A 13,521-nucleotide genomic window follows, 5' to 3' on the forward strand; every position below is an offset into this window, starting at 1 on the left:
GGAGGCAGCATTATGGAACTGTTTTTCAAAGTAGGTAGTGGAGTTGCAGACCAAGGTGACCTTTTTATTATAGCTTGCTCTACTCAAACTTTCTTTACGTGAATGACATGAAGCATGAAGCCTTTGGTATAGACAAGTACCCACAAGTCCAGGTTTAAAGTGCCTTTGAATCAAGCTTCCTGTGCAAGCGATTTTCAGCTGGACTGTTTTTCAGCTGAACTTTCTTCAAAAAGAAGGCTCCTTCATGGGTTCCCACCTTTTGGAACCATTATGAGCAATGTTGAAGACTTCCCATAGGAAGCCCGGTTTTTTTTTCTACCAAAGCCCCGGATCCCTTAGCTGAAAAGAAGTCAGTAGTTTGAGCACCAGGCCTTTTTCTCTCATCTCTGGCCACACAGGGCTGGGCCTGAGTCCCTTTTCTGCCCTATGGGGCCACAGTGCAAAGTCAACTGGCTCCTGTAATTCACTCACCACTTTGCCACAGAGTCAATGCCGACTCATGGCAACCTTATAGAACTGCTGCTGTGGATTTTCAAGGCTGTAACTCTTCATGGGAGTAGGAAGCCCAGTCTTTCTCCTGTGGAGTGGCTGGTGGTTTCGAACTGCTGACCTTGCAGATCATAGTCCAACTCATAACCACTCTGCCTCCCAGGCTCCTCTAATGGATCAGTCATGTTTCCGTGCTTCTTGATGCCATCATTTAAATATGAGGTAATGACCTGTCTGTCCCTGAACCTTGCTTGATTGGTTGGCTTTATTGCATCTGAGTCTAACCTTTCTCTTTCCTTCGAGGAAGAGAAGCATTCTTTCTTCTTGAAAAGCATTTTCTTAAATAACTCTGCAGGGCTCTGTACTCAGTCAGCCACGGCAGGACAGGGATGGCTTCTGGATGCAGCTTTGGTGCTCTTGGCCCTTTTAACAGCAGAGGGAAAGAGAAGTGCAGGCGCATGGCACGGGCAGCATTTAACCGTTCTCTGTCCACACTGGGCTTAACCCTGCTGCCTGCTCACTGGGAGGCCTGACCTCTTATTGATCGGGCTTTAGATTCCTGCTCTTTGTTCCCAGGAGCGAACCTGCCTTCTTCCTGCTCTCTCCTCTGCCCTTGTAGCCCTGTGCCCAAACCTGGTCTAACATCAGTTTAGACTGTCTTCCTTTCCTTCTGACCCACTTTCTTCTCATTCGTTCCTTCCTCCTTCCTCTCTCTCCTCCCCCTCCATCCTTCCTTGCTGCTTCACTTCTGACTCAGTGTCCTCTGGCTCTTTCCAGGCCACTGTGCTCGCACAGCACTGTGCCGTAGGACGCCCAGGGCTTGATTCAGGGCTGCCTTAGTACCGGGTTGATCACTTGTGTGAAATATGAGCCTCCCTCTTTTCTGCCATGAATATGCTATTAATTTAAAATGTTTTTTAATGAGGAGCTTAAAGTAAATGTTTTTCTTGAGCTCATCAAAATTATTGCTTAATGGTGACGCACTAGGCTACTCACCACAATGTCAGCAGTTCGGAACTACCCGCCAGCACAGCAGGAGAAAGGCGAGGCTTCTCCTGTAAAGAGCTATGGTCTCGGAAACAAGACCCACAGCGGCAGCTCTGTACTTACTGTCCTGGAGGGTCACCGTGTGTCAGAATCGACTGGAGGCAGTACATCAAGATAAGTGTAATAGAAACTCCTTAGGACAAGATTCACATCCTGAACATTAGAATCTAGTCCCCTTTATGTAGGTATTATCAAGGAAAACTAGTAATTTGCGTGTCTCAGCAGAGCAGTCAGATTCACCCTAAAATATGTAGCCAGTCATCAGATTTTACCTAAAGAGATAGCTGTACTTTGCTTTTTTTCTACCCCAAAGTGTCAGAATTTGAGAGAGAACCCTGGCTCCAGGAATGTAGGTTTTGTGTTTTTAGAGTGGGGGTGTGAGGTGCTTGGGTTTGAGAAGTATCAGCAACACTTCAGACAGACAGGGTCTTCTGTGTGGAGGTGCCAAATCCTGACTCTCTGCCTTGTGTGCTGGAGGGGGAGTTTGACCAGCGTGGAGGCCACAAAACCTCAGGTGCAAAATCTCTGTGAGCCCTGGAGACCCCCTTGCAGAGGGGTCTCGGGGAGGAGACGAGCCAGTCGGGGCGATGTAGCAACGATGAAAAATACAACTTTCCTCTAGTTCCTAAATGTTTCCTCCCCACTCCTACTATCATGATATGAATTCTACCTTGCAAGTCTGGCTAGCCCAGAGCATGTACACTGGTACAGATAGGAACTGGAAATACAGGGAATCCAGGGCGGATGATCCCTACAGGACCAGTGGTGTCAGTGGTGATATTTGGAGGGTAGAGGGAGAATGGGTTGGAAAGAGGGAACTGATTACAAGGAATTATATGTGACCTCCTCCCTGGGGGACAGACAACCGAAAAGTGGGTGAAGGGAGACGTCGGACAGGGCAAGATATGACAAAATAACAATTTATAAATTATCAAGGGCTCATGAGGGAGGGGGGAGCGGGGAGGGAGGGGAAAATTGAGGACCTAATGCCGGGGGCTTAAGTGGAGAGGAAATGTTTTGAGAATGATGAGGGCAATGAATGTACAAATGTGCTTTACACAGTTGATGTATGTATGGATTGTGATAAGAGTTGTATGAGCCCCTAATAAAATGATTTTAAAAAAAGAAATAGAAAAAAAATCTGTGTGAGCCACGAGCAAGTACAGTAGCAAGGAGGTTGACTTACAGAGGCTGGGACTAGTCCACAGTGGAGGTGATTGGGCTGCGAGGCTGGGAGAGGTGGTGAATGGCGGGAGGAGGCTGATTGCCCCTGCATCATTTTGCTTGGACCTGGACAGTCTTAGGTCTTGTATTCCAAAGCAGGATCCCACCTACCCTAATGCCTTTCTGCAAAAGTCTGTTAATTGAGTACGCCACCACCAGCAACATTCCTGTTTCTGTCATTTATAGACTTAATGTATCCGCCGTATTCATAAAATACATTCTCAGTGGAATATTGCCTTTCATCATTGGAATAGTCTTTGTACTTTTCTCACTTGTCATCTGAACTGCCAGGATTTCCCAGGCTAAAAACTTAGGAAAGGAGAGCTATCAGTGCACGTTTTCTATTTCATTGTATGTCTTATCATTACATACATATGGTGCTCAATATATATTTTTTGATTTGTTATTTATTATTTTAATTTGAAACAGAAACTACACTATACCATTTTTAGAACAGAGAAGGAGAAAAAAATTTTCTGACTTATTCACTCAAATGTAACCACTGTTTCATGATGGGCTCCTAACCACAAGGTCCACAGTTCAAAACCATCAGCCACTCCAAGGGAGAAAGGCAAGGCTTTCTACTCCTATATTACCTTATTGGAAACCCACAGAGGCAGTTTTACCCTGTTCAGTGGGGTCACTGTGAGTCAGAATTGACTTACTGGCAGTAAAAAACACAGCTCAAAGTGTTATTCAAGAATGCTTCAAAAGGCTTATGGGAAAATTCCATTATCTTTTAATTCCATTCAGCGTGAACATTTTCCTCATAGTGGTTTGTTGTATGCAACATGGGATTTGAACCTAATTTATTCAGTTCAATTCAGTAAATATCCCTTAGGAGCCACGTTGTCCTGAGCACCATTTTACATGTCTACTGCCTTTCAAAGAAACTACCCATTTGATACCTTCTATAATAATACTATAGTTCTGAAACTTTGTATGATCTTTTCACTGTGCAGAAGAATTAATTTTGTGTGCTATCTCCTCTTGTTCTTCCTTGAAAGAGAAAGAAGCAATGTTTTTCTCTCATCTGTTTTAAACAGCCCCTTTATCCACTTATTCAGCCTATTTATTCGGGGTGTACCACATGCCAGGCACTATTCTAGGTATTGGAGATAGAGCCAGCAGTGAGTGGAACAAAGTCCCTACATTCCAGCAACAGGAGACAATAATGAGTGCGTGGTGAAGGAATGAATGAATGAAAAGATCAGGTGGTAAGTGAAAAAAGACAGGGTGAGAGGCTTGGGGTAGCAGGCTGCTATTTTCGTTAGGACGGGAAGGCCTCTCCCATGGTGACATTTGAGCAGAGACCTAATTGGCGTGAGGAGCAATCTGTGCAGCTGTCCAGGGGAAGATTTTTCCCAGCCAGAGAGATTATCAGGTACAAAGGCCCTGTGGCTAGAGTGGCTTAGAGTTTTCATGGAATAGCAAAGAGCCAGTTAAGTGGGAAGAGAGCAAGGAAAGCTGTTTAGAAGCTGTGGTCAGTGAGCAAGGCAGACTTGGAGGGTCAGCCAGGCCAGCCTAAGGCGTTTCCTGTGAGACGTTTGAACAGGCACACTTCTGTCTCCAGCTGGTTCTGTTCCTTTGGCAAGGCTTCAGTTCGCACCCGTACCACTGTCCGTGAGCCTGGGGCTCTCCCAGACACGCAAAGTACTCGTCATGTGAAGTGGCTCATTCCCTGAGTATGCAGGGAGATCGTTCACCACACCCTACAGTGGGATTTGGTGGTTACTGGTCTGCATTTCTCATTTCGTTATCTCAAGTTCATTGAGGAAATGGTTCCTTTCAAAAAAATAATAACCAAGTATCTTTTTCAAATTGCATTTTTTAAAGGTGTCAAGCTAAGACACTCTCAGTCTTTAGTTATAAAGCATGCTTCAAGTCTGACACCCCGGAAACCCGCTTTGGTTGTTGTGGGTGGGGAACCTAATTATAATCTTTGGTGCGTTTTTCAGTAGTCAGAATCGTCACATGCTGAAGTTCGAGCCCCTCAGCAGGCTTACAACATTCATTTCTGAAAGCCACAGGCTGTTGCAGGTTTCTTGGGGTAACTGATTGCTTTTGTTTTCTTTTTCTCTTTTTTTCCCCAGGAGGAGACAACACAGCTTTCCTAGATTGGGAGAAAAATATGGAATGTACTTTACCGCTGACTGAACACAACCAAATGAACTGTACTGACAGTAGTCTGAAAACCAGCAGTTAGCAGTTTGTTCGGGCTCTAACATTGCCCAGTACTTTCCAGAGCAAATTCACTGTTTACAAGAACTCTCAACCTTACGGAGTTTATAACCTCAAGCTTGGTTTATTTGAAATCATTTCGGCAACAGAGAAGTACCCCAGAGCCCACTGTCCAAAATGGCCATGGATGAGTATTTGTGGATGGTCATTTTGGGTTTTATCATAGCTTTCATCTTGGCATTTTCTGTTGGTGCGAATGATGTTGCCAATTCATTCGGTACTGCTGTGGGCTCCGGCGTGGTGTCACTGAGACAGGCGTGTATATTGGCTTCAATATTTGAAACCACCGGCTCAGTGTTATTGGGAGCCAAAGTCGGAGAGACCATTCGGAAGGGTATCATTGATGTGAACCTATACAACAAAACGGTAGAAACGCTAATGGCTGGGGAAGTTAGCGCAATGGTTGGTAAGTAACTTCATTCTTTATACCAAACAAAGATTTGTCCTTTGACCTACTTTCTCAGTTTTGTCATATCCCAAACTCTACCTTTTCCAAATCCAGTTTAATGTTTCATACTCTCCTATTTTTACTCTACATTTGAATCCGATCCTTTTTTTTTTCAGTACTTACACATCAAGCAATCATTGGTTTTCTCGAATTTTGTGCAGTCTTGGTTGTTTAAATAGGTTTGGTTGTGACTATTTTTCGTAAAAAGCCAGAAAATTATGTTTACAGAATAGTTGTATATAATTTTACAGCGGTTTGAAAGCTAGTAAAGGAATAAAAGTTTCAAGTATATAATTTTGAAGATTTACTTGTGAACTCTCCCATAACATTAATTTAGATTTTTTTCTTAGTTTTTTTTAATCAATTAGGATACAATGTTTTTAAAAATTGGATGTTATAAAACAGTATTTATTACTTTGACTTTTATATTCTCAACTTAAATACTAGGGCAATTGCTAAATGAATCTTAATTAATGCTTATGTTTCTAGAAATTCTAGTCTTCTACAGCATTTTTAATCTTTTTGTTCATGGCCTTTGTTTTGATTCTCTGATTCTACGTCTAGTACTCCATTTGTTATATTTGTTTTGTTTTCCTGCCAGAAACTATGTGTTATCTGTTTTGATAGTATGAGCTTTGCTTGGTGTAGTCTTAAGTTGCCTAAATGAAAAATAAGGCCATGGTAGCACTTTGGGTCAGATGTTGGACTTGTAACTGCAAGATTGGTGGTTGAAACCCACCAGCTGCTCCTGGGGACTAAGAAGCCGTTGTCTGCTTCTGTAAGGACTCATAGTCTCAAACGAGGATCACTATGAGTTGGAATCATCCACTCGAAGGCAGTGGGGTTTTTTCTTGGGGGGGGGGTTGTTTTGTGTTTCAGATGGAGAGGTATTGAGGTAAGTGAAGTAAGTTAATAAGCAGATTTACTTTTTGTGCAGTATAATTTCTCCATTTCCCCAAGGCAGCCACAAACCTGAAGCACTGTTAGGACATGTCCCTCACTGCCCTTGTTCCAGATGAAAGAAAATCTAGGCAGGAATGTGTTAAGTGCAGCTGACAGGACTCTTTCTCTGCTTGCCTCTAGGGAGAGCTGACATCACAGCAGAGCTGATCTATATGGGTAATTTGGTTAGGGTGAAGAGGGTTAGAGAGGAATTCTACCACCTGCTTTCCACAGGATAAATCCTTTTGTAGGAAGAGTCCTGCAGTAGGAGGTAAGATACCGATGTCCCAAGAACACAGTGCCCAGTCCACAGTCCCTAGCTACTTATTATGTCACTGGCATTTCCTGAGCAGCCACACTGGAGATTATTTGCCACATTTAAGGTGGCCATCATTGTTTTGCTACCACAAGTTAGGTGGAGGCATCTCATTGGAAGCAGACCACTGTGCTAAGGTATTAATTTCATTAAGCAAAATAGGCTGGAGATACATGTTCATGGTTCCTTTTTTGTGATCATTTTGTGTTTAAAACACAGCAAAAAAAATTCTCGTATGAAGATAGCAATGATTTGTAAAACTCACCTTTCATCATGGTGACAGATCACTGAGACACCTACTCAAAGGAAAGGGGCATTGAGATTTTTGATTGAACCAGGGTGATGGGCAAGAAGTGTTGAAAGTGAGAGAAATAAAGAAGCACACTGATAAAGTGTTTGTTTTCTTTTTCAATTGGGTAAAACTTTTGAGGAAAGAGCTTTGCTAGCATCCGCTGAGGACCTGGGTCAGACAGAGAGCTTTGTGGACTGAGTTTCGTGTCACTGTTCACTTTTCATGTGGACAGGATGGCTCGTCCAGTGTCTCTTCTGCCCTAGCCTGGCCTCGGGTGCTTTACTGAAAGAATGCAGGCTACTTACCGCAACGAGAATTTCGGTTTACCAAAGCAATTTGAGGTTTTGCTTGAATAACTTGATTATGTTTGCTTTGGTTTCTGACTTCTAGTGTGTGGTTGGATGAATCTCAAAGACCACTTTGTGGGGAATGTGTATGAGTTACCTAGATTTTAAAAATTGAGCTCTTTGCAAATGGCAATTTTGTAACTATGAGGTAGTAGCATAATTATTATTATTGGCCCAAACCAGTGCTGATTCTGCCCACATGCCTGAATTCACTCAGTCTTCCTTTCCTAAATGCAACATCCATTTCTTCTTCTCCCTCTTTCCCTGCCGTTTCCCATTCTCACTCTTCTCCTTCACCATCTCCTCCCCAGGTCCACGGGCCTCTGTGCTGCTGATAGGGTCAACTTCTTTACGTGGGACTCCGCACCTCGGCTCTAAAGCAGGCGTCCTTCCAATGTTCTGAAAACCCACTCTGAACTCAAAGCATTTGGCATTTTCTCAAAGCGCCCATACAACATGCAGCACCCTAAGAAGCACACTGTCTCCCTAAAGTGTCGACACTAGGACCTGTGAACTGAGCCTCCCTGCCACTGTTCCCGTTCTGTCTTCTCTGGTGTTCCCTCCTTCACTGCAACCCTGAACCTGGGCTCCACCATTTCCCTCATCTTCTGAGGAACCATTGCCCAGAGATGCACATTCTCTCCGCCTCCTCCCCCCTGCCCCACCCCCCTCCATTGCCTCTTAGGTCTTGTCGTGCACAATTTTCGTCTTTGTGGGATGCCACTATTGTACATGACAGTGTCTCTTTCTTATTTCCACCACTCTTCTTCATGTAATGTGTAATCCCATTCACCTTCACAAATCCGGCCTCTCACCACCACTACCCCAAGCCTCCCCCACAAACACTGTCTCTACGTCTCTGCTTCCAGGGGCTTCTTCCCTGTCCTCCACTGTCTGTCTCTCTTTCCGCTGTCCCCAGTGCACTAGGCCCCTGGCGCATATTTCCTCCCTTCCCCCACAAACTCTCCTCCACCAGGATATACTTTGTAAAGTCAGCCAGAGAAAAGGTAGCTTTCACGAGAGAATCTCATGGTCTGAATCTAGTCGGGTGAGTTGGTAACCATTCTCTGCTTACAACTTCAGATGGGTTTAATTGTTGTAGAACTATAAATCATAGTTTATTTTCGGGTTCTGACCCTACGCCTTGGAACATGCTCCAGCCTCTGGTGTTATTTTTAAAGCAACTAGACCCTGAGGAGGCCGGGCCTCAGATGTGAGGGCCTAAGAATCTGGCCCCGGGGAAGCCTGGCTGCCACCATGGAGCTGTTGCTGGTTTGGTTACAAGAGGCCGGGCCCTACTCCTCCCAGCACACTCTGGGCATGGACTTGGGGTCACAGCCCGTATGGCTCGAAGGTCAGCACGCCCAGGGTCACCGGAGCAGCTGTTGGCATTACTTCATGAGAGGGCACCTGTACAGCCCTTGGTGGCCCTTTTGGAACACAGATAGTTTTTGAAGGACATGCCAGGGGTCTGTTCAAAAGTGTTGTTGCTTGCTGCTGCTACCAAGCAACCAGATGTCCAGAATTAACACTTGGGATTAATAACGCGCCCTGCTTATCAGCCAAGCCCTTTGTTCCCATCTAGTTCTGTGCCAGCTTCTCAACAACTGTTTCTGAAAGTGATCTGTCCCAGCTGAGGCTTTAAATACTGACTGCAAGACTTGATCTGCTTATGAAAATACTCTCAAGTGAACTAGAAAAACATGAAGTCCGGAAAAGAGTGGTAAAAGTGAGGGAGAGTGTGAACACAGTGCCAAAATGAAGGGGCCCGCCTAACGTGGAAGGTATTAAGGGCACTTAGGGCATGGTCTGGAGCTGATGCCTACTTGGGGTCAGGTGTCTCCCTAATTCTTACATGGCCAACATGTGACTATTCTTACTCTGTGACCACACTGGCACGGCCATAACGCTTTGCCAGTGTGTTATGTTTCCTGTGTTGTTTTGCCAGCGTGTTGTTTCCTGTGTTGTTTTGCCAGTGTGTTATGTTTTCCTGTGTTGTTTTGTTTTGCCAGTATGTTATATTTCCTGTGTTGTTTTGTTTTGCCAGTATGTTATGTTTCCTGTGTTGGTAGAACCTTTAATCTCTTGCTTGATTTTGGCCAAACTTCATGCCAAATGGGTTTATCATCATCACCCTCACCTAGACTTGACAAAGGCAGTTAATGACCAATATCGGGACACTTCCCTTCAAATACAGAATCATCATTATCCCTTCGGTGTTGAAGAAAAATCCCTTGAATAGAGTTGAGTGCTTTTTCTCAGGACTGTAGCTCGTTGTTAAGAAACATTCCATTAAAAAACTAGACCCGTGAAGATGTTATGAACAACCGTGCGCATTTCTTCCTCTAATGCAATTGGAGACCCTGTACTCTGTATCTGATCTCCGCTCCCCCCGCCCCCCTTTTCTCTCTGCAGGTTCAGCAGTTTGGCAGTTGATTGCTTCCTTCCTGAGACTCCCAATCTCAGGGACCCACTGCATTGTTGGTTCTACTATAGGATTTTCACTGGTTGCAATTGGTACAAAAGGTGTGCAGTGGATGGAACTTGTCAAGATTGGTAATTGACATTTTCTTTTACCTATAAGAGGAAATTTACATTTTCTAGAGTAAGTTTTATTTAAAGGCTACTTTTGTAACATATTTTTCTTGAAAATGTTAAAGTTTAGGAGAACTGTGTGGATTGTGCTTGTTCCCTCAAAAAGTCTATTGGTGGAATTATAAGCGGTTACACTCTTTCCCATGGTTACATCGTCATCCGGCTTTGGAATTCAGTGTACAGGTTGTTCGCGGGCAGCAATGAAATCTTTTGAATGAAATCAACCTGCAGATCAGAGAAAATTTAGGGCCAAATGAGGAAAATATCTTCAGTGTCCAAGAGTCAGAGTTCATGGTCAAGCAGAACCACAGAATGAGCTGACCAGTTGACCTCACTGCACTTGAGAGGTTGTCCAATCTGCCCCTGAGAGAAAGCAGTCTAGTGTGCCTCCTGGGGGGTTTGACTGCCCATCAGGGAACAAGATGTAGGTGGGGACCCATTTGTGGAGGTCTAACCATCCTACTTCCTGGTTCTGACTTCTAGCAAGAGGCAACTCCATTCAACCTCTTAAAGACGAGCCCAATCAAGGTGATAAATCCTCGTTCCTCCCACCTCTATCCATTCAGCAGAATCAGTGAGTCAGTCCTCTGTCAAACTGTATTCCTCACCTGCCAAGGAAAAGAATCACAGACTGCCAGGAAAGTCAGCTTGTACCCCAGACGTCGGAACAGTGGCCCTTAGCTCCCACCCTTTTAGAATTACCCCAAGGGAGCAGTTTATAAATACTACTACCCAAACCCCATTCCAAAACTTTTCAATTATAATGTTGGCCATGGGGCAAGAGTTAACCTACTTTTTAAAGCCCCCCAAACGGTTCCAATGTACAGCCAAGGGTGGAAACTGTTAGAGTAAAGGCTGCATGTTCCCAAATTCCCACAGTTAGAGATAAAAAATGATGATGCCCACCTAGACTCAGAAAATAGAAAGAAAGGTGTCCCACCTTTTAGGTACACCTTGTGTGGTTACATATTGGGTGTTGCCGACTGTTCACTGGCCATGTCTCCAGTTACAGGGGAATCACCGTCAGTGTGTCTGAGGGTGGTTATGATGATGTGAAGGTCAGCTTCGCCAAGGGTTTCTTAGGTGCCTAATTAAGAGAAATGTTTTCGAGAATATGTGTGCAAAGGGAAGTCAAAAGGTATTGCTACAAAATTATAGAAACATTGAATGTGCAAAAATGTCAAAATGGAAAGTTGTTGTTTCTCCACATATCTCCCATCTAGGTCTAGACCCTTTTGTTTAAGTTGCTGTTGTGATTTAGGTGAAGGCTTACAGAGTAGGTTGTAGCTTTACAGTCAACACTTTATCCACAGTCTGATTTAACTCACTCCTGATTTAACCACACCCTCCCTGTGCTTCCTGTGTCCGTTCTTCTTGCTTAACCCTCTGAAGTTTGTCCTTGATCACTGCTGCTCTTGTTACCATAAATAGTTGATGATTCTAATGCAGAGGTGAATTTAATTCCAAACCCGAAGGGGAGGGGCCATAATCTTGGGGTCCCACCAGTCTGTAGCTGGTCAGTAAGCCTGCTCTCTTTTATGATTTTGTCTCTTATTTTCCCCACTCTGTCAAGATCTTTCTAATGCAGACCTTTTCAGAGCAGTTGGTAGCGGTAGCTCAGCAGTGAACCATCTGCTCTTTGGACTGTGGAGCCTGATGTTTGACTGATCCATTGACTGAATGTTTCCATGTGTCTTTTGATTGTCATCGCTTTTCTGTCCTCTGGATGGGAAAGACCAACAGTTGCACCTCAAGTGGCTACTCACAGCTTCTAAGATGCCAGGCAATACAAACCATATTAGGCTGTGGACTATATTATGTCACCTTCTGAAGGTGACATACTACCCCAAATAATCCTGTGTCCTTAGATTTACCATACATGAAAACAGCCATTTGGCACCCCTAAGGGAATCAGTTCATGTTTCTTTTAAATGATCTTTGAGGTTTGGGAACCTAAGTCTTTGAAGGGAGAAGATCAGAGCTAGGATGGGTAGGATGACATTCCAGGATAAAATCCAGGTGCACTGTTGTGATGGGAGATGAAAATTCCTAGGTGCAAATTTTCTGGCCTTTTTCTCACCAAGGCACCTATTGATTTTATTTTGTTTTCAAACTTTTTCATAATAAATCCCTGGGATTATCCTGTGCCCTTACAAAAAAATCTACCAAAATTACCTGCTTGGATTCCCTAAAGGTGATTGCTGTAATCTTCTAAGGTGACCTCTCTGCCTTGAATGTAACTGGCCTGGCAGATTCTCCTGGAAGCCTTTTTTTTAAAGGCACCTTAACAAGACTAAGACAAGTATATTACTGCAACCATACATTGTTGGCAGTGGCATTTTTAAACATGGTTTAGGCTAAAGTTCTGCGTGTATGAATCGGGGGCACCACCCCCATCCCTAGTAGCAGTGCTTTTTTGACTTACCCTCTTGTGCATTTTTGTTGCATATCACTGTATTATATAGCCCTAACTTTATAGAATTTTAACGTTCGTTAATTTTTTTTAATTATTCAGTTGCTTCTTGGTTTATATCTCCACTGTTATCTGGTTTCATGTCTGGCGTGCTATTTGTGCTGATCAGAATCTTCATCTTAAAGAAGGTAAGTAAAGCTGTTAAATCTTATTAAATGTTTGAGTTAGCTTAGTTCTGCTCAATAGAAGTGGAGAGTTAGTGGAATAGAGGAATAATTGTGTTTTCACATTGTTAAGGCATTAGAATCAGATATTATTATATAAGTACCCATAAACAGTCAAGATAATTACCTATGGAATCTCCCAGAAGTCAGCATTACAGAGCGTGTTTCTTGGCTCTGTGACTGAGTTCATTAATCAATACTCCCAGACACTATGTTCAAACCTCAAAAGGAAAAGGTAATTATTTCCTGAATGTTACACTGAATGCAATCGGACGGTGCTAAGATTTATAAAATGAGCCAGTTAAAACATCTAGGGAATTTCCTTATCCAAATGTGGAGATGTTTCTGATTTTTTAATGGAAAAGCAAGCTTGAAACACTGAATTAATTTGAGAAAATTATAAAAAAAAATAAATCTATTGGGTATGCATTTTACCTAAACAAATTCCAGTTAAAATTTATTGAGATAAATATTCTAGAACGAGATTTGCTTGGGTTTTGTGTTGTTGTTTTTGCTTCATTTGACTGGCAAGGGAATGTTGTAGCTTTTTATAATTTAAAAAACTTGCCTTTGAGCCTGGTGAAAACCTCCCTCAGCATCAGGGATGTGCCTTCTTCCTTTCACCTGTCTGCTGGCTTGAAAATATGACGAGTTTCTTGTAGGACTGCCTGCTGAGCTGTCTACTGAAGGACTCGTTTCTCACCACTCCTTCTGCTGGGCCTTACTTACCTTTGTTCTTTCGAGTACCTCCCAAGTCCTACTTAACTCTCCTGTCTCCTCCCACAGCACTCTGGGCTTTCTCATCAACTCACTCCTCCTGTTTGTGGAGGTGTGGGGCTTGCTGATTGTCTATCTGCCATTTGACAGTAAGATCTGTCTGGTTTATTTTTATATTCTCTTGCCCAGCATTGTGCTGAACATTTCAAAGATACTTGCTGAAGAT

At 43.4% G+C, this 13,521-nt stretch overlaps 1 protein-coding gene across 6 annotated transcripts in view; it reads left to right on the plus strand.

The window, feature by feature from the left end:
- SLC20A2 (solute carrier family 20 member 2) overlaps nucleotides 1-13,521 on the plus strand; it is a 106,209-nt gene that overhangs the window by 59,625 nt on the left and 33,063 nt on the right. For all 6 annotated transcript variants that reach the window (XM_045286840.1, XM_045286843.1, XM_045286841.1 and 3 more), the window contains 3 exons: nucleotides 4,854-5,407; nucleotides 9,762-9,902; nucleotides 12,457-12,542. In XM_045286840.1, coding sequence (XP_045142775.1) covers nucleotides 5,119-5,407; nucleotides 9,762-9,902; nucleotides 12,457-12,542 — 516 coding nt within the window. In that variant the 5' untranslated portion in view covers nucleotides 4,854-5,118. The remainder of the gene's footprint in view (nucleotides 1-4,853; nucleotides 5,408-9,761; nucleotides 9,903-12,456; nucleotides 12,543-13,521) is intronic.

Source organism: Echinops telfairi, unplaced genomic scaffold (assembly GCF_000313985.2).
Source record: "Echinops telfairi isolate 266 unplaced genomic scaffold, ASM31398v2 ScPeMD7_9;HRSCAF=40, whole genome shotgun sequence".
NCBI classification, from domain to species: domain Eukaryota; kingdom Metazoa; phylum Chordata; class Mammalia; order Afrosoricida; family Tenrecidae; genus Echinops; species Echinops telfairi.